This window comes from Somniosus microcephalus, chromosome 21 (genome assembly GCF_052327205.1).
Source record: "Somniosus microcephalus isolate GS21.2 chromosome 21, FLI_Smic_1.0, whole genome shotgun sequence".
In the NCBI taxonomy this organism is placed as follows: Eukaryota; Metazoa; Chordata; class Chondrichthyes; order Squaliformes; family Somniosidae; genus Somniosus; species Somniosus microcephalus.
The window spans coordinates 49481646-49509362 of NC_141007.1; the positions used below are offsets into that span (position 1 = coordinate 49481646).

The 27717-nt window shown below is 42.5% G+C and overlaps 1 protein-coding gene across 6 annotated transcripts in view; it reads left to right on the forward strand.

The window, feature by feature from the left end:
* The window catches only part of rbfox3a (RNA binding fox-1 homolog 3a), a 538927-nt gene that overhangs the window by 378848 nt on the left and 132362 nt on the right, over positions 1–27717 (forward strand). For all 6 annotated transcript variants that reach the window (XM_085963564.1, XM_085963569.1, XM_085963566.1 and 3 more), the window contains exon 2: positions 9758–10006. In XM_085963564.1, the coding sequence (XP_085819690.1) occupies positions 9758–10006 (249 nt within the window). The remainder of the gene's footprint in view (positions 1–9757; positions 10007–27717) is intronic.

The window sequence follows — 27717 nt, forward strand, 5'->3', positions numbered from 1 at the left end:
TGGAGGAGGATGGTGTGGTCAACCATGTCAAAGGCTGCAGACAGGTTGAGAAGGATGAGGAGGGATAGTTTACATTTGTCAGTCACGTAGGATGCCATTTGTGAATTTGATAAGAGCTGTTTCGGTCCTGTGGCAGGGCGGAAACCTGATTGGGGGAATTCAAACGTGGAGTTCTGGGCAAGATGGGCACGGATTTGGGAGGCAACATCATGTTCAAGGACTTTGGAGAAGAAAGGGAGGTTGGAGATGAGGTGGTAGTTTGCAAAGGTGGAGGGGTCAAGGGTTGTTTTTTGAGGAGAGGGGTGATGACAGCAGATTTGAAAGAGAGGGGGACAGTACCCGCGGAGAGACGAGTGACTAGTTTGGCACTTGTTCCTAGCCACTCTGTGCTGACCTTTGGCAATCTACCTGCTCTCTTTAGCGTGAATGTACTTTAGTTTCAAACCACAGAGCTGTTCTATATTGGTGACATTAAAACCACTTTGGGCATTGCTCCCATTTCCTGCCAAGCAGGGTATGGCAGTCTGGCCATTCAGAGAACTTTTCATGGTGTTGACAATATTCCACAAATTCAGACGTAGGTTTAACACAGCAGTAAATGGTTACTGCCAGTGAAGTAAAACCCAAATATTAGGAGTGAATCTAATTTCAATAGTAATATTGCATAATTTGCATTCTTCTAAATGGTGTATGACACCATCAGTGTAGGTCACACTTGAACACACAACAGAAATATATATATATAAATTATATATATATATATAAATTATATATATAAAATATATAAATCTATATATATATATATATATATATATATATACACACACACACATTTATATATTGATCGCTCTATCTATCTAATTCTCCACCATAGAGTAATCTTACTGAAGCTTCACAGTTTTGTTCCATAGTCCAATATGTGTAGCCAGTCCCTATATGTATTGCATTGTATTGGTGTTGCTCTGAATGGTACATAGGAAAAGCTTGTGATGTTTTTGTGGTGAAAATAATTAGTATGGTGGAATAGCACAAGCCAAGCCACCATCTGGATAAATAGACTGGTGAAAGCATGAGATACATATACAGGAAGTCACATGACAATATTAGAGAAACTGCAAGACTTGCACAGAAGAAAGTGAACAGCCTACCTGTGGCAAGTTTCAAATTTCTACATAAAGTAAAAATGGAGAACTGGCTTGGAGGAGAAAAGAGACCACTGGACAATGAAATGACTGCAGCCGATAAATAAAGATCTCCTTGTACTTCAAAGCATAGTTAACCTCACCACTACATTAATTTCCAAGCCGTGAGGTTCTTCCTTCTGTGGGGGAACAGTTCAAAATTGATATGTTACTCTAAACCCCACACTCCACGTCATATTGATCTACTCTGATCAATTGATCACGAGAAACAACTTCTTTGTTTCATTTTGTGAATTTTTTTAACTCTCAAAATTTATTCCACACCTCACTGCTAATAATAAAAATGTGTATCCTTGCGAAAAAGATAATAAATGTTCTCCTTTAGTTGACGCACTTGTCTGATCTCCATCTCACAGCGAAATCCATGCTGTAAAATATTGGCACCAGATCCTCACAACCCATTCAAGTTGGGACCTATCAGCAATATAGGAAAGTTTAGAGGACCACAGCACTCCATTGGTATCAGTGACCAGAACAAAGGTATCCATTCACTGGAGACGGGAAAGAGAGTGAGTGAGCTACAGGTCTTCCAACTTATACAGTGCCTCAAGTTACAAGAATGCACCAGGGAGACATAATTTTTTTTTTGTTCCAACATTAAAACTCCTCAAAATGACAACAAAACAGTAATTTATTTGTTTGAGTCACATAGAAACATAGAAGCAAACAAACAAATATGGAAATAGGACATTCAGCATGTGATTGTCAACACCAGTCATTGTTAAACCTATTACAGAAGACTTCATGAACATTGCTGTTTTGTTATTTTATCAAGTAAAAGAAAATTGCATCTAACACTTACCAACATGAGAAGCCTCTGAAGGTGTGCTTGTTCCTTCAGTATTGGGCTGCTTGTTCCCTCAGTATTGGGCTGCTTGTTCCCTCAGTATTGGGCTGCTTGTTCCTTCAGTATTGGGCTGCTTCTTCCTTCAGTATTGGGCTGCTTGTTCCTTCAGTATTGGGCTGCTTGTTCCCTCGGTATTGGGCTGCTTGTTCCCTCGGTATTGGGCTGCTTGTTCCCTCGGTATTGGGCTGCTTGTTCCCTCAGTATTGGGCTGCTTGTTCCTTCAGTATTGGGCTGCTTGTTCCTTCAGTATTGGGCTGCTTGTTCCTTCAGTATTGGGCTGCTTGTTCCTTCAGTATTGGGCTGCTTGTTCCCTCAGTATTGGGCTGCTTCTTCCCTCGGTATTGGGCTGCTTGTTCCTTCAGTATTGGGCTGCTTGTTCCTTCAGTATTGGGCTGCTTGTTCCTTCAGTATTGGGCTGCTTGTTCCCTCAGTATTGGGCTGCTTGTTCCTGTGATGAAATATGTCATTCATCAGACTCTGTAGTTAACTGTATATATTGTATTGCCTGCTCCAGTGTTTGTACCTTGTATTGTGTATAGGGCACCGCCCCCTTTGTGTGTCGGCTCCGCCCATACCTGGCCCTACTTAAGACAAGTCTAGGCTTGTCCTGCAGTAGAACAGCAGCACGCTAGGTGAAGACACCGGCATCTTTTCTTTGCTAATAAAAGCCTTGTTTTATTCAGCTAACTTCGAGTCTTGAAGTTATTGAGGCGCTTCAGCTCCCTCAGTATTGGGCTGCTTGTTCCCTCAGTATTGGGCTGCTTGTTCCTTCAGTATTGGGCTGCTTCTTCCTTCAGTATTGGGCTGCTTCTTCCTTCAGTATTTGGCTGCTTGTTCCTTCAGTATTGGGCTGCTTGTTCCCTCAGTATTCACAGAATCACAGAAACCCCACAGTGCAGATAGAGGCCATTTTGGCCCATCGAGCCTGCACCGACACATATCCCACCCGATCCCCGTAACCCCACGTATTTAATCCCCCTAACACTAAGGGTCAATTTATCATAGCCAATCAACCTAACCCGCACATCTTTGGACTGTGGGAGGAAACCGGAGCACCCAGAGGAAACCCACGCAAACACGGGGAGAATGTGCAAACTCCACACAGACAGTCGCCCGAGGCCGGATTCGAACCCGGGTCCCTAGCGCTGTGAGGCAACAGTGCTAACCACTATGCCACCGTGCAGTATTGGGCTGCTTGTTCCCTCAGTATTGGGCTGCTTGTTCCCTCAGTATTGGGCTGCTTGTTCCCTCAGTATTGGGCTGCTTGTTCCCTCAGTATTGGGCTGCTTGTTCCCTCAGTATTGGGCTGCTTGTTCCCTCAGCATTGGGCTGCTTGTTCCTTCAGTATTGGGCTGCTTGTTCCTTCAGTATTGGGCTGCTTGTTCCCTCAGTATTGGGCTGCTTGTTCCCTCAGCATTGGGCTGCTTGTTCCTTCAGCATTGGGCTGCTTGTTCCCTCAGTATTGGGCTGCTTGTTCCTTCAGTATTGGGCTGCTTGTTCCTTCAGTATTGGGCTGCTTCTTCCTTCAGTATTGGGCTGCTTGTTCCCTCAGTATTGGGCTGCTTCTTCCTTCAGCATTGGGCTGCTTGTTCCCTCAGTATTGGGCTGCTTCTTCCTTCAGTATTGGGCTGCTTGTTCCCTCAGTATTGGGCTGCTTCTTCCTTCAGCATTGGGCTGCTTGTTCCCTCAGTATTGGGCTGCTTGTTCCCTCAGCATTGGGCTGCTTGTTCCTTCAGTATTGGGCTGCTTGTTCCCTCAGTATTGGGCTGCTTGTTCCCTCAGTATTGGGCCATAATTTTCTTTTTAGTCAACTGAGCATCTTTTCAAGGGCAACATGGCATTGTTTGTCACCTGCAGAATGTTTATTTTTATTGTGGCTATTTTAATTTTTCAACATGCGTTTAATTTGTTGACATTTCCTGCAGCCTTTTTACCTTTATCACTTCAGAAACATTGTTCAGTTGAAATAGAACGATGGGCCTAACCCTTCAATGGCCTTCTTTTGTGAACAAGGATGGTTTGGTGGTAGAAAAACAGGCTTCATTTTGATTTATTGTTTAATGGTTACAAACACTTCTGCATGACTTCTATCTCAACCCCTTTTTTTTGCCCTTTTTCTGTTATAAGCTACATGCCATATTGATCATGTTCCTGATCTCTGCTGGTTATAGCAGTAAATCTGAATAATTAAGTTAAGATGCAGTAGATTAGGATATGCAGCACTCTAATGGTTCAGCAGTAAATATATGCAGCTAATGCCATAAAACTTCTTAAAGCGCCTTTACACATGGCAGTCTGAAAATAGGGTTCTTTGGCTCAAGTCTTATCTGCTACTGGATGCGATTAGCATCCCTGAATGCTTTACAATGACATAATGAAGTGAGACAGAGACACCTTGCTGACATGCAGAACTATTATTTTCATCACTAGAAGGAACCCATTTTAATACAGAATAGGGCACTCTCATTTGGATAATGGAATATTTTCCTAATTGAAGAGTCAGGATGCTTTGTTTGCCGATATGCCTGGATTGGCAGGATTTGCTCAACTGCAGTTGTAGGAAAGTTGAATGCAGCCGTGGAGTCAGTGGACATTAATTAAAGAAGGCTGTTTACACAATATTCACAAGGCTGTGCGTTCAGACACAATGGCCTGTATTTTCCGATCACAGGCCTCCCGCGGGCGGAGGCCTGCGATCTGGAAAAATCTACGCCCTTACCTGAGGGCTCCCAGGACGCATACACTTCCGCTCCTGGGCCTCGCCAAACTTGAAGTGCGCAGGGCCCACGTATCCCAGAGGCTCATGTAGTTCGCAGCATCCTTGGGATCACGTGGGCCATGGGGAGCCAATCACAGAAGGGAATCTCCATACATTTGACAGGAAGACCTGTCAAATATATGAATGGAGATCACCCCTAAAACATAGTAAAATTTAAATAATTTTCTTTTTTTAAATCACATTTTTTAAATAACTTGAAATTACAATAAATTAAGTATTTTAAACAAAAATAAACTTACTTTTTTTTGAAGTATTTTTAAATGATAAATCAGTGAAAAATTGTTTTTTTTTAAAACATTTTTTCAACTCTTATCCTGGTAAAAGCAGGCCTTACGCCTGCTTTTACCAGGCGTAAGAATTGTAAGTGTTTTCTGCAGGCGGAGGGTCTCCAAAAAGCGGAACTATCCACCTGCAGAGGCCTTTCTCCAGGGCAGCCGGAGGATCTGTCAAGAGGATTCTTGTGCATGCCTGAAACCGGCATTTCTGATGTCCCTACAGGTGAGTACACAGCGCGTACCCACCTGTAGGGACCGGAATATCTGGGCCTATGTAATACAATCCACACAAGACGTCTACTTTCGCCATCGGTCGGCGACCATCTGTGGAAAATTAGTTGTTACCCAATTGTGCAGTTTTACCTGCACAGCAGCACAGTGAACATTTGAGTGTGACAGTATCTACCCAATGTTCAGTGCTTTGCCAGCTACTGCTGTTCGCAACTTGAGAAATATCTGTGCCATTTTTTAAATTTTCTCACCTCCTTTCTTAAAGGCATTGATTTGAACCCGAATATGGTTTCATGAGCAGAGGTGCTCCTCCAGTACTTTGTCCAAAGGGCCATTTTTCATGTGTGAGCATGAACAGTGAATGTTGGCAAACTATTCGTACAGGGAGGGCACCACAGCCAAGCCAAATCCTGTCCTGTGCGAACACTGATACGAACACATGTTCAAGGGTCACTGGATAGTGATCAAGAACAGAGGACTTGCATTCTTCTTCTTCTTCTTTCGTATGGTAGTAGCAAAGCAAATCAAATGTCAATATCTAAGTCATATATCCAGGCCAAAGCTTCCGGTGTAACAGCATGGGTATCTTGTAGGCTGCCTGCGAATTTCCTCTGAGGGCAGTGCTCAATGATGTGCTCCAGGGTCTGATTAGGAGCTCCACAGTCGCATGATGGGAAGGTAGATCTTCCATCTATGGAGAAGGTGGCAGCATCTACCATAACTGTTTCTGATGCAGTTGATGATTGTCCACTGTTTGCAAGGAAGGTTTGAACCTTCAGGTTGTACTGTGGGGTCCTCTATAAGGAATCCATTCCGTATGTCACAGTTCTTCCAAGCATTTTGCCATCGACCATCAAGGCTGAGGGGAGATCGCTGAAGGGCTTCGGCGATGGTCCAAAATGGCCTTCTAGATTTGAGACGTAAGAAATCGGAGCAGGAGTAGGCCATTCGGCCCCTCGAGCCTGTTCCGCCATTCGGTAAGATCATGGCTGATCTGGTCTCAGCCTGAACTCCACTTCCCTGCCTGCTCCCCATAACCCTTGACTCCCTTATCGTTCAAAAGTCTGTCTACCTCCACCTTAAATATATTCAATGACCCAGCCTCCACAGCTCTCTGGGGTAGAGAATTCCAAAGATTCACGACCCTCTGAGAGAAGAAATCCCTCCTCATCTCCGTTTTAAATGGGCGACCCCTTATTCTGAAACTATGCCCCCCTAGTTCTAGATTCCCGGGTTGGTGATAAGTTATTCAAGTCGGCCTGGATCGGCATGTCTTTGCTGGTGTAGCGGTGGTATTCTCTGGAGACTGCATATCCGCGGCGTAGGTGCGATGTTTGCAAGCACAGGCAGCCAAGGTGTTGGTGTCAATTAAAGCATACCAGTGATAATTTTCATAGTAGAATTCAGCTGGGCATCAACGGATTTGACATGTGGGCTTGATAGCCATGCCGGAGAGCAGTACTCCGCTGTAGAGTACACCAGGGCGAGTGCTGCTGTACGGAGGGTTTGAGCGTCTGCTCCCCATGTGGATCCGACAAGTTTCTGGATCAAGCTGACCCTACTCTTTAGTTTCTTCCTAAAGTTCTGGAGATGTTGTCTATATGATAGCGTGCGATCAAGCGTGACTCCTAAATAGGAGAGTTTTTTTGGCATGGTTTAGCTCTGCACCGCAAAAGGAGACTTTCAAAGCTTGGTTTGCTTGATGGGTGCTGAAGTGGAATATCAAGGTGACGGTCTTTTGCGGGTTTGGCCGAAATCGCCATCGGCGAAAGTAGGCCTCCATCCTCTGTAAATCACTAGTCGGCGTCTTCTCGGTGATGGACAGATTCATGTTGTTAAATCGACCTCCCGGCGACAGTAGCAAACCAAGGACTTGCATTTAAATAGTCTTACCATGTCTCACAAAAATGTCTTTAAATGCTTCAAAAATGCATAATTTTTAAGTGTTATGCAGGAAAATGTGACAGGCAGCCATTTTGAACATGATAAGGTCCTACAAACAGCAAGAAGTTAGATTAGCATTGAATTTGTTTTGGTTGTTTTAGTTATGGGAAAAATGTTGCCCAGGACATTAGGGAAATTCCCTGCTACTCCTTGAGTACTGCCATGGGATCTTTAACATGTACCTGAACCACTCATACAGACAGAAGAAACCTCGGCTTAATGTTTCATCCAAAGGATAAGAAGTATGGCCAATTTATTTTTCCCTTCGTAAACCAGGGATAATGAGGCCAATGGTATTGTCCCAATGCTGCCCAACTGAGATGAGCTAACTCAAAACAGGCCAAGGCCTGACCCTAGGACCTTCCTAGGATTGTGTGGATGACATATCCATCTTGCCATGGGGACCCTCTCTGAAGGTTTTTTTGGTCTTACAAAAGTATGACAAGACATGATAAAAACTAAAAACTCTTACCCTGCTGAGGATGGATCTGTTTTGCTGTTACTGCTTTTACAACTCTTTAAACGTGGTGCACATGATGTCAATCTAGCATTCAAGGTTTGGACAACTGTAGCTAATAATTGGTCCTGTTTCATAAATGATGCATCCAGAAATTGAGTGGGGGAGAGGGATGTCAGATGGTGGTACCCAATTAGCACAGACTGGCTTATGGGCATTAGGATTGAAGAGTAACAAGCCTGTGGGGTACCACAATTTTGGAGCATCAGTCTTGGCTCAGTGGTAGCACTCGCCTCTGAGTCAAAAGGTTGTAGGTTCAAGCCCCACTCCAGAGACTTGAGCACATAAACTGAATGGCAGCACTGAAGGAGTGATGCACTGTCAGAGGTGTTGTCTATATCCTCTGTCTATAGTAACTTGGACCTGGTACTAGTTCACGTTCATCCAGTTCCTGCTGGGGATGAGCACAAAAATATTTTCCAAATTTGAATTGTGTTTACAGAGAGATATTCAGAAATGATACAACTTTCAGCCCAATTGAAATTTTGAAATCCACATGCAGTTAGTTTAGGATTTGCCTGCACTACTAATTAAGAATAATAGCATTTCTATCTATCCATCCAATTTCCCCTGTAGACCAATGGAGAAGGGTAATACAACAACAACAACAACTTGTATTTATATAGCGCCTTTAACGTAGTAAAACGTTAATATGAGGATTTCCTTTACAGAGTCTAGAGGGAGTGAAATATGGTAGATTTCCTTAGCACTCCAGTGAGAAGGGTATAATATGGATTTCTTTATCAGGGTCTTGAGAGGGGAGAAACAATATTTGTTTGCAGTCTGATGAGGTGTGGATGCGGTGTGACTCTTCTCCGATGGTCAGGGGCACAAGATGTATTCAAGTTATTGAGGTTACCAGATATAAATTCATACCGTCAACATTTTGGGTATTCTGAATTCAAAGCAGGAGCTCAGATTGATCTAGATGGAGATCCCTAGAACTTGCACTGTTATTACTCTGCTTCACTGCCTGGCTTTCACTAGTTCCAAATCTTAGGTATATTCTGCAGTGTCAGAAGCCAACACACTTATCAATAAACCATTATTGCCAGTCGTCCCTGCAATGTTACTCAGAGCTGTCAGTTTGGAATATTTGAGTTCGTGTTTACGTTCGAGTGACTCAACATATGCCAGAAAACCTATCAAAACACACCCGGCTTTTAATACCTGACTGTATATAGAATAATAGTTATATTTAAAATCATTGCTCCGAGCAACTGACTGGAAGAACATTAAAAGAAAATGAAATACTTCAGAAGGATACCTTCATGACAACCCTGTGTGCAAGGGCCGAAATGACAAAGCGAATGGAGTGATTGGCAGTGTGATAAAACAGCTCTGCTTGAAATTGTGCGAGCTCTTGTTCTCTTTATGTGAAGAGGCAGAGTGACTGATCCCTGTCAGTGGGCAACTGAGGGCCTGTTATCAGAATATTCAGCTGGCTCTCTGATTTAACCTATCAATGCAACAGCTGGAAACGCTGACAAAACTGCAGTGCTCAATCACAGGCTATAATCAAGTATTTATCAATTAATTGATCTCTGGTATTTTCCTAAGCATTGCAATTGCGATCTGCTGAAATGCTATGTGTGTTAATGATATGTTTTACAAAGCAGTATTATTTTATAAGAGGATTGCTCATCAGTTGTTATAATCATTTTGAGAGTAATGTGTACCTATATTTTGGTAATTATTAAATTCCACCAGCTTGGGACAATAAGAGCTGTCTCGTTTCAGCCCCTGAGGGATTCCAAGAACATTTTTGTTCCCCTCTCCACTTGGGAATTCAATAGTTTGGAATATTGCATTTGATTCTTGCCTAAAGTTCACTGTGAATGATTCTTGCAAAATAAGATGAGAAATTATACATTTCTTTTGCATAGGTTATATATTACCAAGTTCAAAACTGATTTGGCTCGAGTGCTGACAAACTTTATCGTCTGTCCTGTGTTGTTTCAGGGTAACCAAGAAGCCACAGCCCCCCCGGAAGCGATGGCACAGCCCTACCCCCCCGCCCAGTACCCCGCGCCACAGAACGGAATCCCAGCTGAATATGCTCCAGCACACCCGCACGCTACTCAGGACTATGCCGGACAGACCACGGTACCAGAGCACGCCATGACGATTTACACGCCAACACAGACGCATTCCGACCAGCCGTGCACCGATGCAAACACACAGTCCTTAACGGGCACATCCACAGTACCGGTAAGTGCACAGTTAAAGTGTTGTGTTCGACTAATGAGTAGTGAGCTGAAATTCCTTTTTAAAAAAAAACAAAGGTTTTTTTGAAACTAAAGAAAATTTATCAGAGTTGGTAGGACAGTGTTTTATTATACCCCTCTTGCAGCTCCCTGGCATAGGTCGAAACCTATCTCAGACAAAAAGGATGAAAGGCAACATTCCCTTTAAGCTGGGCAGCCTCGCAACGCCCCAGGGATCCCGCTCAGTCGGCATGCCGGCTTTTCAATACAAAAACCGCGCATGCGCTGTATTTTGAATGGGCCACGAGGCGCCAAAGAAAATTACAGGGAACATTGACGAAAGGGTCTCTATTTCTTTACTGGTTACTATAAATTCAAGGTAGATCTCAAGGAAGCCCATGGTGAGAATGGGTTTGTAGTACTGAACTGGCTCAGATTTAGGATTCTATCTATAGAAGACCACACTGTGAGAAAGGAAAGGTGGTACAGGCCAGGTATTTCTCTCGTGTTGGCTGTGCTTCAATATCAGGGTAAGGTAAGTAGAGCTCCAACTTGCAGTTAGCTTAAGCCATTCCGGTCCTAGAAGCGCTTGGCGCTGCCTCCTGATACCAGTTGGTAAACCATCTGCATTCTCCAGCATGCTGAATGCACGCGCACGCTAAAAATAATCCTGCCCTTGTAGATATTCTTTGGCACCAATGCCAAAAGATGCCGTCTAAAACGGCTGGTGCCGCCTGGTACTGAAAAAAACGAGAGCATTTACTAAGCAGTGATCCCTTTCAATGCTGCACCAATCACAGTACAAGTGCCACCCCGGTATGCCCACTATACAGCTTTAAAACTCTGGTTTCAACTTTGACCAATTGAAAAAGAGCAGATTGTCCATTGGCATGGGAACATTAGTAACAGGAGTAGACCATTCAGCCCCTCGAGTCTGCTCCTCCATTCAATTAGATCATGGTGGACCTTTAAAGTTGCATCCACTTGGTTTCAAAATCTGGCATGTTCGAACGTACCTCACTCTTTAACAGTAAGCATAGCTCCACGAGTATTTAAATAGGTTTGTGCTGTTTCACTTGTTATGATCATTAGTATAACTCCTAAAAATTTCCTAATATTCATAATTCTGCAGAGATGCAAGTCGGCAGAAATACTGTCAACAACTTACAAGCCACGATTTTCTGTTCAGTGTCGGGATGGGGGCGGGTCAGCTGGTTTCCGGGTTCCAGTCCCGCCCCCCAGCTGCCTCCGCTCCACAGACGTGATTTTCCCTTGATTGGCCTTGTTAAGCCAGCCGCGGGCTTAACGACCAATTAACAGGAAGCGGGTCAGATGACGTCATTTGATGACACGTCATCTGCCGGTTTCCTTAAAGGGACCACGCACAATTTTATTTTGACAGTTGATTTCTCAGTGTTTGACAGCATTGAGATGCTGAAAACACTGACAATCACTGCACAAAGGTGAACTCTTGCACCCAGACTCTCCAATGAATCTCTCCATAGGTTGGAATAGATGGCAGCTACAAGTGAGATGACAGAAGCGATCTGTCATTGGTGAGAGCAGTTCTCCCAATGAGGTGGCACTGGACATAGAGTATGATTTAAAAACTTGTAAGCTAAAGAAATCTGTAAATGTTTTTAAAATGCAGTAACCAACATTTTCTTTGCTCTGAAACACACCATGTGCAACATTGGATCCTTCACACCACTTCTGCAGCTGTCATCTTTTCACAAACATTACACCAGACTCACAACACGCCACACTTGGCGTGTTGTTCGGATGTTGTGAAACCTGACCCAGAAGCAGGAAAATTGAAAAACAAGCTGAAAACTCCTGACAAGTACCTGTTAATAGGCAGGTAATTGCCTTTAATCGTTTCCCGCCGCTAGGTGTCAGGTCCATTCGCAAATCGGGGACCTGACACTTGGGAAGGTTGTTTGGAGGCGGGTTGACGGCGGGTTCGGGACCCGCCGTCAATCAAAAGGACTTTAACCTCTGACCTGCCTCTGAGCACCAGCAAAATTGCGGCCACAGTGTGAGTGAGCACCTTTTTTGTGTTTTACAAGCACTAGAAAATATAAGATCGCTCTTTAAAAAGCCAATATACCAGATACAACATGCAATACTTTGAAATGAGGATTGTATTCTTTTCACGCAGTAAGAATATTGCCTCAAAATACCATGAGTACAAATTCACAGCTCTGCAGATAACATGCACTGTTCAAAATAAATGTGCTCTTTTCTCTAATATACTACATATACTGCTTTAGAACTGCAGTACCACAACCAGTGAGAATTTGGAGTGAATGCAGGGATTTCATGGAGCAACTATGACTTGATAAGGGGTTACACACGTACAGTTGTATTTAGTTTATGACTGATGAATTTTTAACTCCAACAATGATCATTTAAACATGAATAATTATTGGCCTAGTCTTTCCAGTGTTTCTGTATGGTTTTTAGGTAGTTACACTAGTAATAGGAGTTTAGAATTTACCAAATAGCGGAAAACTATATTTATTAACAGTATCCCTGTATTTGCTAGCTCAGTAATTTGTATTTTGCAATTAAATAATTAGAATTATATATATTTCTTGGGTAGGAAGATTCTATTTCCAATAAGAAGGGATCTCAAAGGACAGGCTCTTTAGTTGCTATGCTCTTAGCTATGCTGGACATATTAAGGATTTGTTCCTAATGTAGTCATAACGTTTAATAGGCCAAATAAAGAACAGTTTGACAGAAATAAACTTTGGCAGATTTTCATAATGAATTTAACTTGATACTTTTGTTTAAAAAAAATCCTGAATTCGTGCCAATGAATTCATCATAAATTTGACCAGAACTGACTATAAAACCGTTCCCGTAGTGCTGTGCCATGAAGGCATTTCTGGAACTGTTGTTTTCTGCCAATAATTTCAATTATAGGCAATATATCCAATTGTATATCAGCAACAAAAGTAATGTTAAGTTCATACTTATTATGGAACCATAGAAATTATTGAATCTTAGAAATTTCAGTGTAGAAGAAAGCCACTTGGCCTAACATGCCTGTGTCAGCTTTGCTAGCTTTACAGGGAACGGTAGCGTAGTGGTAATGTCACTGGGCTAGTAATCCAGAGGCCTGGACGAACAATCCAGAGACGTGAGTTCACATCCCACCACGGTAGCTGGGGAATTTAAATTCAGTTAATTAAATCTGGAATAATTACTAGTATCAGTAATGGGGACCACGAAACTATCGGGTTGTCGTAAAAACCCATCTGGTTCACTAATGTCCTTTAGGGAAGGAAATCTGCCGTCCTTACGTGGTCTGGCTTACATGTGACTCCAGACCCACAGCAATGTGGTTGACTCTTAACTGCCCTCTGAAATGGCCTAGCAAGTCACTCAAACAAAATAATAAGAATGAAACGGGACAGACCACCCGGCACCGGCTACGGACACGGCAACAGCACGCCCAGCCCAGTCGACCCTGCAAAGTCCTCCTCACCAACATCTGGGGACTTGTGCCAAAATTGGGAGAGCTGTCCCACAGACTAGTCAAGCAACAGCCTGACATAGTCATACTAACAAAATCATACCTTTCAGCCAATGTCCCAAACACCTCCATCACCATCCCTGGGTATGTCCTGTCCCACCGGCAGAAGAGACCCACCAGAAGGGGTGGCACAGTGGTATACAGTTGGGAAGGAGTGGCCCTGGGAGTCCTCAGCATTGACTCCGGACCCCATGAAGGGCACTGAATGTACTCTGGGTGGGGGACTTCAACGTCCATCACCAAGAGTGGCTCGGTAGCACCACTACTGGCCGAGTCCTGAAGGACGTAACTGCCAGTCTGGGCCTGCGACAGGTGGTAAGAGAACCAACATGAGGGAAAAATCGTCCTCACCAAGCTACCTGCCGCAGATGCATCTGTCCATGACCGCATTGGTAGCAGTGACCACCGCACAGTAGAGACGAAGTCCCGACTTCACACTGAGGACACCCTCCATCATGTTGTGTGGCACTACCACCGTGCTAAATGGGATAGATTCAGAACAGATCTAGCAGCTCAAAACTGGGCATCCATGAGGCACTGTGGGCCAGCAGCAGCAGAATTGTATTCCACCACAATCTGTAACCTCATGGTCCGGCCTCTACCATTACCACCAAGCCAGGGGACCAACCCTGGTTCAATAAGGAATGTAGAAGAGCATGCCAGGAGCAGCACCAGGCATACCTAAAAATGAGGTGCCAACCTGGGGAAGCTGCAACACAGGACTACATGCATGCTAAAAAGCAGAAGCAGCATGCTATAAACAGGGCTAAGCGATCCCACAATCAACGGATCAGATCAAAGCTCTGCAGTCCTGCCACATCCAGTCATGAATGGTGGTGGACCATTAAACAACTAACGGGAGGAGGAGGCTCCAAGAATATCCCCATCCTCAATGATGGTGGAGCTCAGCACGTGAGTGCAAAAGACAAGGCTGAAGTGTTTGCAACCAACTTCAGCCAGAAGTGCTGAGTGGATGATCCATATCGACCTACTCCCGAGGTCCCCACCATCACAGAAGCCAGTCTTCAGCCAATTCAATTCACTCCATGTGATTTCAAGAAATGGCTGAGCACACTGGATACAGCAAAGGCTAAGGGCCCCGAATAACTCACAGCTATTGTGCTGAAGACTTGTGCTCCAGAACTAGCCACGCCTCTAGCCAAGCTGTTCCAGTACAGCTACAACACTGGCATCTATCCAACAATGTGGAAAACTGCCCAGGTATGTCCTGTCCACAAAAAGCAAGACAAATCCAACCCGGCCAATTACCGCCCCATCTGTCTACTCTCAATCATCAGCAAAGTGATGGAAGGTGTCATCGACAGTGCTATCAAGCGGCACTTACTCACCAATAACTGCTCACTGATGCCCAATTTGGGTTCCGCCAAGACCACTCGGCTCCTGACCTCATTACAGTCTTGGTCCAGACATGGACAAAGGAGCTGAATTCCAGAGGTGAGGGGAAAGTGACTGCCCTTGACATCAAGGAGCCCTAGTAAAACTGAAGTCAATGGGAATCAGGGGGAAAATGCTCTACTGGCTAGAATGATACCTATCACAAAGGAAGATAGTTGTGGTGGTTGAAGGTCAATCATCACAGCCCCAGGACATCACTGCAGGAGTTCCTCAGGGCAGTGTCCTAGGCCCAACCATCTTCAGCTGCTTCATCAATGACCTTCCCTCCAACATAAGGTCAGAAATGGGGATGTTCGCTGATGACTGCACAGTGTTCAGCGCCATTCACAACTCCTCAGATAATGAAGCAGTCGATGCCCGCACGCAACAAGACCTGGACGACATTCAGTATTGGGCTGATAAGTGGCAGGTAACATTCGTGCCACAGAAATGCCAGGCAATAATTATCTCCAACAAGCGAGAGTCTAACCACCTCCCCATGACATTCAATGGCATTACCATCGCCGAATCCCCCACTATCAACATCCTGGGGGAATACATTGACCAGAAACTTAACTGGACCAGCCACAGAAATACTGTGGCAACAAGAGCAGGTCAGAGGTTAGGTATTCTGCAGTGAGTGTCTCACCTCCTGACTCCCCAAAGCCTTTCCACCATCTACAAGGCACAAGTAAGGAGTGTGATGGAATACTCTCCACTTGCCTGGATGAGTGCAGCTCCAACAACACTCAAGAAGCTCGACACCATCCAGAACAAAGCAGCCCGCTTGATTGGCACCCCATCCACCACCTTAAACATTCACTCCCTCCACCACCGGCGCACCGTGGCTGCAGTGTGTACCATCTACAAGATACACTGCAGCAACTCATCAAGGCTTCTTCGGCAGCACCTCCCAAACCCGCGACCTCTCCCACCTAGAAGGACAAGGGCAGCAGACGCATGGGAACACCACCACCTCCAAGTTCCCCTCCAAGTCACACACCATCCTGACTTAGAAGTATATCGCTGATCCTTCATCGTCGCTGGGTCAAAATCCTGGAACTCCCTCCCTAATACCACTGGGAGTACCTTCACCACACGGACTGCAGCGGTTCAAGGGCAACTAGGGATCGACAATAAATGCTGGCCTTGCCAGCGACACCCAGATCCCATAAGTGAATTAAAAAAAAAAAAAATTAGATCTATTTACTCGAATTTCTTTTCCCTGCACCTGTTATCATTTTTTGCTCTTGGTGTTTAAATAATTCCCTCTAAAATCTAGTGATTGATTCAGCTTCTATGGTAACTTGAGCTAATGCATTCCATATTCTTATAACCGTTACCATGAAAACAATTCTTCTCACCTCCATGTTACAAGTTTCGGGCGTGCTTTAGATACTGTGCTGCGTACAATGTTGCTGGCCACTCCCATAAGCGGTCAGAATACTGTATCTTTTATTCGGGAGTGTGCCCAAGAGCCAATTATGCAATTGTGTAACCCTGCGACCCCCTTGTGATTGGACTGGATATTGTGTCTTTGCCTGTGCCCTCACGTATGCTCCTTCACTTTTTAAAGGCAGACTGAAGCATTTGTTGAGACAAGGCCAGAGATGAATCGTTAAGCTGCTTTATTTAACTGACAACAAGTGAACATGCAGAGTAACATTCAAAGCAAATTCCACGTACTGAACGCAATCTCACTTCTCCCATTTAAAAAATGGAAAAAATAATAAACCACACACCCTCTTTTTACTTGTTTTGGGCATTATCCTTCTTTCTAGTGAACTTCTAACTGAAAGAAATTGAGTTTTTAGTTTCCATGCCTACATCTTGGAGTCTTTTCTTTAAAACCTGACTGTCTCTGAACACGGATTTGTTTTATTTGTTACTGCTGGCTCCAAGAAGCAGAGGGGCGATATCTCTGACACCCTCCCAAGCAGAGATTCAATAGCAGGTCTGTCAACCAAACCACCCCCAAGTATATTCTCCATGGACACCATATACTGTGTCCATATGAATAGAAGCGTCCTCATCACAATGGGTTTGAATATTTGGTGGCCAATTGAGATGAAACAACAAATTGTTAAACATCCCTCGACATCCTGGCTAATGGGTTGGGATGAGACCAATGTTCCCTCTAATTTTTTTTGGAACCGCACGGCCCCTTTGAAATACCACGTGTTATAAATCTCATCATTCATCAAGAAACTACATGAAATAATGCTGGACGGCCAGCTGGTGGCGCCATCCAAGGAGTATAAATACTCGGGTGTGGGCCCAGCTTGCCAGGGACATTTTGTAAGACAAGGAACTAGTGAAGTACAACTAGACCTCCATGTTCTGAAACAAGTTGATTAAAGCCTTGCTTTATGCTCAAACCAAGTGTGTAGTGAGTTTTATTACGTCACCACGCATGCGCAGTTTTCACATTGAAAAGCCAGCGAGCCGACTGCGCGGGATCTCTGGATCACTGCGGGCCCGCTCAGCCTACACCGGACATTGGATGAGACTGAGCTGTGATATGCCACACATTGACTGCTCTGGCTTTAATGCACATCTTCAATGTCTGCAGCCTGTGGTCCCTTTTTTTGAACCTGTGCAAATTTACTTTGTTTTAAAACACAACTCTTAAACATAACTCAATCCCAAAGTCCCCATTCAAAAATCCTGAAAACTGGCACTTCCTACTTTTAGCATAAATACTAGTGGAAACAATCTTATACTATTTACCCTCTCAAAATTTTGAATACCGTTCTTTATTAGATACCCCTTAACTTTCTCTGCTGTAGTTAATACAACCCAAGTCATCACAACTAAGCCCTTTTATCGCTGGTGATATGCTAGTGAATCTGTGTTGCACCTTTTCCACGACTTAAATGCTCTTTCGACAATGGGGTGCTAAAATCTGTTCACAGTACTCCACCAATGTCTAGTTGAGCACCTCCTTGCTTTTTTTATTCAGTGCCCCTACATATAAAAACCAGAATCCTTTTTTCCCCTTTTATGTTTTATTCCATCTCGCATGTAAAGATTTGTGTATCTGTACCTCTAGATTGCTCTCTTCCTCTGCTCTATTGAGAATGTTATCATTGAACTCATACTTTACTTCTCTGTTCTCTTTTGAAAATGTGCATTTATTTACAATGAACTGCACTTTCTATAAATTTGCCTAGTTCCCTAACACATTTTAAATTGATGTGATTTAATCTCCTGATTTTCAATCTCCTGCGTTCTTCGCCACTGTTTGTCATACCCTTCAATTTGTTGTCAGCAAATGTTAATATTAGTCCCTCTGTTTATATCATTTGTCTATACTTATCACCAACTCATCTTTGTTTCTTTCCTAGCCTCATTCTCTCCGAGCCTCACTCTCTCCGAGCCTCACTCTCTCCGAGCCTCACTCTCTCCGAGCCTCACTCTCTCCGAGCCTCACTCTCTCCGAGCCTCACTCTCTCCGAGCCTCACTCTCTCCGAGCCTCATTCTGTCCGAGCCTCATTCTGTCCGAGCCTCATTCTGTCCGAGCCTCATTCTGTCCGAGCTTTACTCTCTCCGAGCCTCATTCTGTTGGAGCCTCATTAATACAAGTAAAGTGCCAGTTAGGTTCCCAAACCCCCAGCTACTGTTTGGTCCTCAAACTCCAAGGGCTGGAGTAAATTGAAGTAGCAGCAAGCGATCAATCTGTTGCAGTGCGAATGTTACCAGTTAGTTTTGTTAAGGTTCAAAGTTTATTATACAGATTAGTGCAGCAGAGACACCTGATATTACACTACCAATCATACTTCGGGTCACAAACCCGAACAAGCGTCTCACAAGACAATTTTCCAGGGTACAATAACCCTTTGAAAAAATTGCCAAACTGCATTCATTGTAAAAAGGTAAACGGGTTAAAAAATAAAATACAGGGTATCGTGCAGTTCAGGGCCTGTAGCAGTCATGGTTCTCCACCCCATGAATTCCCAATCACCGAGGAGTAGCAGAGAGGAAGAAATATGATTTTAAACGAATGAGTTAACAAGCCAACCCGGACCACTCCTGTGTATCTCCTGCAGGCTAATTCCAGGGTGGCTTGGGCAAAGACCTGGAAAAAGTGACTTTTGCTTGCTTGGCATGGGGAACTGAAAGGAGGCAACGATAATAGTTTTAAATTCTTGACAGAAAACAGAGCCTGATGCTACGGGAAATTGGTATATGCCAATGTGATATCTAGTGGAACTTTAAAATGGATAGACAGCGATATTATACCAATCGCTACTGTCAGTACTATTAAATTAAGATTGACTTAACTGTCAAACTTCCTTTAAAGATGGCAACCGTCTGTTAATAATACATCAGTGCTTCCCATCCTCGCTGTTCCACCAACTAGCACATTCATCAGAAAAGAAGCCAGAAAGTGGAATTGTTCATTTTCCCATGTGCTTGTTTACCATCAGTAGCAACTTAAACCACACTTAGTATATTAGGTTAAATTCTAGTAATTTAGTATCTTAAAACTGCTAACAAAGCACTTGACCTTCATTACTGTTTGGTGACTTAAAGGATACAAGCAATAAAGTGTAGAAAATGTCTCAACCCAAAGGTATGTATATGCAGTTCTTTTTAACTGTGCTTTTTAAGCAACTCACAAAAAGAAAAAAAAAACTATTTTGAATCCAAAACATACAAACTCAGAAAACCGCAACATTTGGTTTAAGCTTGCCAAAAAATAAAATGTCACATACTACTAACAAAGCAGAGAAATGTAAACGGCCTAACCTCAAAATTATAGCAGGATTAAATGTGGTCCATTAGAAAGGTTTGGAAAAAGTAGGACAAGAAGGGCGTGTCATCCAGCAAAAAGGACTGCTGCTGAATGGAAAGTGGAATGAATTTTCAATTTTGTAAAGACATTTACTGACTCTTTGGATTCTGGTAAGCATTTTATATAGTGTAATTTATTGCTTAAAAATAGAAACCTTATGTAATGCAGCAAATTAGGCCAGATTTTACTGTGAGTGGCGAACAAACGGCACTCGCTGTTTGTTAGACTTGTACTTGCCCATAGACTTTCTATGCAGTTTCACATGGCAAATTGCTGTCAGCGGCATGGCGCCCTCTACAGGGCATCTGGGAACTGTGTGAAGAGGGCAAGCAACTGTGTATCTTCTTATCCAATCAGATTGAAGAATCGTTAATGAGCAACGCAGACTCTGAACCAGGAAGTGTAACTTAGAATATTTAATTCCATGTCAAATCAGGTACAGAAAGCAAAATAAGAGAGAAAGAAATAATGGATTAAGAGAGAGAGAGATAAAAGAGACAGAAAGAAAAAGTAAAAAAAATGTATTTAATTTTTTAAAATCTCCAACAATAATTAAAAGCTGAAGGAATGAGACTCCACACTTGTAAAAGTTAATTTTCAGTGTCAGAGAGGTTGTTTGGCAGTAATTAAGACTTACCATGCCATTAAAAGGGTACGTAGACTGGAATGGACAAGCCCTAAATTTTTGTGGTAAGTTTAGTCCATAGCTACGATATCAGTACAGGAACTTCACGCCATTCAGTACATTTGAATAGGGAGCCAGATGGCGAGATGCCATTTTTGTGCAGTTTACGGAGGAATGGCAGTACATTTGAATAGGGAGCCAGATGGCGAGATGCCATTTTTGTGCAGTTTACGGAGGAATGGCACATCACGGACGGCAACTTCTGAATTTTTGCACTTAACTGCACATCTGCCCTCACCTGAAGTTGCTGCCAATTTGCACATAAGTAACAAGAGAGTGCCGTTAGCCTCAACATTATTTTCACAGTAAACTCCAGCCCAATATGACCAGCGTAACTTGATATAACACATTATGACATTTTTTAAGCTTGAATATTTTGAAAGTAAAAGAATGCAAAGTCTTGTGTAGTGTAGTCTTTTTATTTAAAAAAAACTATCGATCTGACTATATTGTGCATCAGTTATTCATAACATTTATGTTCATTTCTTCATATATGATTCATCTACACTTGCTAATATTGCCTGAACCTTTGAATGACGAACTTCACTGATAACTCAAAGGAAGCGGATGGGTTAGAATCTGTCAGTACTGGCTATCCAACACAGTAAGAATATAGGAAAAACATCAAAAGGGCCAATTCACACAATGCTGTCAACATCCAAAGAGCAACCCAAACTACATGAGGGAGGTGATAGCTATATTGATCAGGAGCTTCCCTCTCAATCTCCATCCCACTAACAGCCAGTGACCTGAGGATTCAGGGCCCAGACTATGTTATGGTTGCTAAGCACTCTGTCTAGTTCATCTGCACAGTGATAAATAACCTTGTTATATCTTTTGAGTCTTTTCTACCCTTCTTACCCTAGATTATTTCAGCTTTAGTATCCGAGATCACTTTCGTGGGCAAGTCCCAAATCCCGAAACCTTCGAGAGTGTCTATGCTAGCCTTGAGATCTAGGTAAGCCTTCGGTAACATGCCCAGGATAACTAAACATAAAACCCAGTTTGTTAATTATTTTCACCTACTAGACGAATCCCATGCCCTCATCGAAGCTCTCTTGTCTTTGACGAGCGAATAGAGCAACAAATCTTGTTTTAAGTTTAAAACCATTAAGTGAATTCATTTAACAAAAGACAAACAAGCAAATAATATAATTATATATTTACAGTCGGAATCCTTTCACCTAACTCCTTGAGTGCAAAAGCAATAAAAGGATCTCAACTCAACTAATCTCATCATTTATAAAAACGTTTTCGATTGTGCAGTGTTTCTTTTGTTCAGTGTTTTACAGGAGCTTGTATTAATCTAAACTATCTCCCTCAAGAGTTTCAATTGACCTGTTCCTTTTCAGATTTTCAACTTGACTCCTAGATTCAAACTCTTGTTAGATCTCAGCAGTTACTGGGCTTCCTGGATTTTGAATAATTGATCACAAACATTGTTTAAAAATGCACTGTCAGTCAAATACAAGCTGAACCAATCACGTAGAATTGTTTTTGAGTTATTCCTCTCAAGCCTGTAACTGACTAAACTTGAAACATTGATTTGATTTGAACTTGGGCCAAGATTAGAGCTGTAGCTATTTCTTTTAAAAACGCCTTATGTACTATGACTGAATTTAAAGGTACAGCCACCATGCCAGAGATAGGCAAAACGCTACAATTTTGTTACAATCCTTACGTCTGCACGTAGTTTGGGAATGGTTAGTTAAACAGATTTTTTTTTGAAGGATGTCTGTTGACCACACTGATTTCCAATCATCCACCTTCCTTGGTTAGAACTCCGAGCAACCTGGATGGCTGATTGAATGGAATTGAGGGGCTAGCCTCAAGTGACACTGCGGCAGTGTATCACCCAAGGCAAAGACAGGCCCAGTGAAAACCCCTGTTAGGTTGTAAATCTAAAACTGTTTTGAATATTCTATATTCTATCATCTAGAAATTAGTCATGAAGTAAACTATTTTTAACCTAACTTATTTTAATTTGTTTTTCATCACTGCAAAATTCAACCCATTTTCCCCTCCATATTAGTAACAAGTTACTATTTCATCTAGGAAACAGAAATCTAAAACCATAGTTAGTGCAAGATGGCCTGTGACCCATGTCTTCTGGTAGTTCAGTGCATATGTAGTGGGACTACTAGCCAAAGGACATTATAATTTAAAGAAACTCAATAACCCTGTCGCGGGTACTAACTTACTATGTTTGACATGCACTGAATGTAACGGTGAACAAAATCTCGAAGTTTATAGTCAAGCTATGCTCAAACTTAGTCCCAAATGAAATAACATACCTGTGGAATGCTTACTCGGAAGTTTCAGTAAAGTTTGTTACTTTTAAGAGCATCACTCTACATAGAAAACAGCCTTCACGTTTTCAGTTGTGTCTTTTTAAAAATGTTTTTAAAAGTTTAAAAGTATAAGTGAATAAAAAGTAAAAGCTCAGCCTGGCTTGATTCGACACCTCATTCCCCACCCCAGCCCCTTCCCCATCCAGCATGCAGACAAGTAATTCGGGGGGGCAAAGGGGGAATAATTGAATTCCACTAAAGTGAAAAGGAGGAGGATGGAATACTGCTGAAGATCAAGCTGCAGATCCTTACTTCACTCAACAGATGTCTTGGAGCACAATTCTTGCACCATTTCATTTCCTTACCGATCACCTGTAAAAAAAATTGAAATAATTGGCTCAAAGATTTTTTTCTAATAGTCGTAGCATTTGCAAGTAGTTATGTTAAAGAAAACTGCCCAGTCACAAAACATTTGAATGTTGGATGTCTATTCTTTATTTAGATAATCGGGGGCCTAATTACATCCTGTCAGCACAGTTTTGTTTTATTTTTTTAAATCCTTAATCATTTCTGGTCTGAAAAAGAAAAATACACAAAGGGTTCTTGAAGGCTAAAAACAGTTTTGCTGATTTTATTTTAATAGCTCTAAGAAGCTGTACAGGCTGAGGAGGTGACTGTCTCTTTTAACAAGAGTTTTTTTTGAAGGGTTTTAAAATCATTTCAGGTTAAGAGCCACTCACTTTAATCAGCTGCAATGTATCAGTTTGGCTGATGGCCATACTGATGGCTTCAATTATGTGCTGAATTACAGCTACCAGCATTCCAGAGGGGAAATCTGCAGAGGATAGCACTTCAGAACAATTTCCCGATACAGGCAGAGCAGGCAGGCAGTGCTGTATTAGTGCCTTTCCAGCACATAGATCGGGCAAGTTCCGTATCATCTGAGAGGCTAATGCGATTAAAGGATTGTTGTGATGCTATCAGGAACAACAGGGCATGTTAGCCCCTGGTGTAGGGGAGGTAGAGGCAGCCTTCTGGATTAAAGTCCGCTGGCACTGATACCATGACAGTCCATGATGAATAACATCCAATAAATGCTCTTCTTCCCATGGGTTTCAAGTATATGCACACCAGCTCCAGCTTCCCGCTTCCCAAAGGCTAGCGTAACGTACAGCAAAACGCCCGGCAACAATTAATGTTTTCATTTAATTTGTACATTTTCATTCTATTGTGCGGCAAATTTGAACAACCTGTAAAATGGATTTGCGCCAATTCGGGCTCTCAAAATGACAGTTCCTAAAAATAAAACTGAGACAGTTACATTTCAAAAATGTTGGAAGCTAAGTCACAGCAGATGGATAATGAGCAGACAGCTTTAGACGTGAGTCTGTAAATTTCAAATATATTGACAACCAGAATGTCAGGATAAGCTGATGCAGGCATTACGATCATGAGAATCATCTATTAAATCTCATAGCCAAACTGCTGGGCTGTGGCAGAAAATGAAACTTTCCTTTTAAAGTGGTCTTCTGCTAAAGAAGTAACCAGCTAAAGGTAAAGAGTCGTTTGTTTTAAAATGAATTACAGTGAAATTTGATGAACCACAAAACATAATGTCCAATATTTGCTGTCAAAATAACGGCGAGGTTTATAGCGCTCGCCATTATTTATGTGCAAATGCCGCAGCAACCTCAGACGAGGGCAGATGCGCGATTAAATGCGGAAAACAGAAAGTTACTGTCGTAGATGTGCCGCTGTGCCATTAGCTTCATGAAAATGGCATCTCGCTGGCTGGCTCCCCATTCAAATGCGTTGAGCTGTGTGAAGTTCCTGCACTATAGATACAAAGCAAACTCGCCACAAAAAGTTAAGACAAGTCAAGGCATTTCAAGGCCAAGTACCCTTTTAATGCTGTGGTAAGTGTTAATTACTGTCAGTCAACATCTCTGGCAGCACAAAATTAATGATTACAAGTGTGGAGTCTCATTCCTTCAGGTTTTAATTGTTGGAGATTGTTAAAAATGTTTTTTTTTTACTTTATCTTCCTGTCATTTCTTTCTTTCTTTCCCTCTCTTTATTTCTCTTACTGTACCTGATTTGACATTGAATTCACCCATTCTAAACTACACTTCCTTCTCCGTCTTTGCACTGTTAATTTCACAATCCTTCAATCTCATTGGTCAAGGAGATACACAGTTGCTTTCCCTGTTCACTCAGGTCCCAGTTGCCCCATTTCCATCTCGCACTTCCAGCAACTTGCAGGGAAAAATATTGTCAACATTAAACAGCCAGGGCAAGTCTAACAACGGGCAGGCTTCATTGGCTTGCCACAGCAATCGTTGGGCCAATATCCATACATAAATCTTCCTCCATTTCCAATCACTTACTGTTTAGTTATATAGCAAACTGTGACCAACAGACATTGACTCTTCCTTGTACTTCTTACCAGCTGGTGAACCACCAGACAGATTTTTTCCATATACAGAAAACTTTTGATTAACCGGCCACTAAATAACCGGAAATGTCGGTCAACCGGCAAAATTCAGGAGTCGGTTCAGATAACTTTTTTTACTTTGTTACTTTTTTTTTACTCACTTCTGGCTGTGCAAGCGTCTAACTGAAGCTGTTGCTAAGCTACAGAGACGCTTGCAAGCTGTGCTGATTGTTTTGAAGCAGGGTTTGTTGCTTTAGACGGAGTGCTGAGCTCCGTATCTTTTAACTATAGCGCTCGATTCTCCGGCATTGTTGATAGACCGGCACCAGCTCGGTCCTGTCCTGTATAGAACATTAAATGTTTCAATAGTCTCTTCCCAGTTCCATCTACCCACTAGACAGTCAATTCTAAGCAGAAGTGATTCAGCTTTTTACCTACATCTATCCTTTTACTACTGACCACTAGACAAGTTGTTCCAAGCAGAGGATATTGTCCCTCTCATTGGCCATTTCCCTGTTGATGATCGTCACCGCTCAGCTTGCTCTCCGTATTGGTGGGTTTACCGTTTTGCCTCAGATTTTACAATTTATGGTAAACAATTGGCCAGCAGCTCCCAGTGGAAATGTTAACCCTTTCAACCAGCTCTGCCGGGTACACCGAGGGAATGAATAACCTGAATGAAATTCAATTAAGTAAGTGGAATGGAGTTGGTAAAATGGTTAGCTAGAATTCCTTGCTTCTAAATGAATTATTGATTGTTAAATAACATTTCACTCAATCTGTGTTAACCATAAAATGTTCGTCGTCTATTTTAGTTCTGGGTGTCTGTTCTTGGTGCAGGAAGAGCTCATTACAAAAACCTTTGTCTACAATTACATCATTACAGATGCAGAAACCATAAATATAACATGCATTAGGGATAAGTGAAGAACAGATTTGGTGGTTCAGATCACATTGCTTCAACTGGCTCAGTCCTATTGAACTCGGTATCTAAAGTCAGCTTTAACAGAACGACATACTTTTGTTCACAGGCTGTTGTTTACAAATTTAAAAATAAACAAAATATTAGTTCTTATAAGCTGCACTGAACATTTAAAACCATAGTTGGATTTTTTTTTTAAATGTCACATTGAATCCCAAAATGTTTAAGGCTACATTAACCTTGCGAAATCCCACCCAAAACAAACCAGAAGTGACGCAGACCTAACATTACGATCCACCTACACATCTGGAGCAGCTGGCCAGCTCAATCATTTAAAATAATATGCAAATAGGAGTACAGCCGCTATTTTTGCATAATTCCTTCTCTCCACTGTTCTACCAGTTCCCTTCAGGCTGTCATAAAGCATTAGCACCAGTTCAGGACATTGAGGAGAACAGAGAAACGGGTTGAAAGGCATCTACAACTGAGATTTTCCAACCACCTGTGATACCTAATTGGCAATGTTGTCAGCAGAACCATTAAAATCCTAGTTCTTCTATGAACAAACTACCAAATATTTTTTTTTTTTTTAATCATTAAAAAATGTTTAAATAGTTTGAAATGGAGTAGTACTTTCCTGACGGAGCTGACATTTTGTATCTCCATGTCTCAAGCAGACAACAGCTGTATGTTTCTGCCCAGCTGCAGCCTACGCCTGTTTCTCATCCAGCCCGTACTACAGTGATAGAGGGAATAAGCTCGCCAGGCTGTCTGCTACTCCATTTGAGCTGAAATGGCGAGGACTAGCGGGGTGGAGGGGGCGGGTGGAGTTATCTGCTTCTGTGCTTACCAGTCACGTTTCCTGTTCTTTAAAATGAATTGGAGGAAAATCGCGAGCTGGTGAGTGCACAAGTGGAAAGCCCCGGCGGTAGTGTATATGGTGCGTTTATTTTATGAATGATATAAACAGTACAAATACTGCGACAACAAAATAATGAAGATACCTATCAGTAGGTAGCACTCTTGCCTCAGAAGGTTGTGGGTTTGAGCCCTAGTCCACGACTTGAACACGTCATCTTGGCTGGCACTCCAATACGATACTGGGGGAGTGCTGCATTGTCAAAGGTGCCGACCTTCGGGTGAGATGTTAATCAAAACCCTGGCCGCTTGTTCTAGTGACTCAGCTGAAAGTTAAAGCTCCCGGGGCACTATTGGAAGAAGAGCTTGGGGGTTTCCGGGTGTCCTGGCCAACGTTTCTCCCTCAGTCAAGGTCACCAGAAATAAATTACCTGGTCATTCTTCTCGTCGTTGTATGCGGGATCTGGCTGTGCACAAAATGACTGCTGCATTTGCCTACATAACAAGTCATTACACTCCAAAGCATTTCAATATGCGTAAAGCACTTTCTAACATTTCTGAGAGACATGATCAAGTGTTAGAAAAACTGCCATTTTTTTCTTAAACTACGGAACCTGGGATTTGTGCAACAGAACAGAAAAAGCTCCAAGTTTTGCCTTTTACTCCAACAGCTTTGTTGGGTTTCACTATGTTTTGGGACATTGCTGAAATGTTTACAAGTCACTGAAGATGCTACTTAGGGCTGAAAATAATACATGCATATTTAATTAAATAAGGATCAAAAATT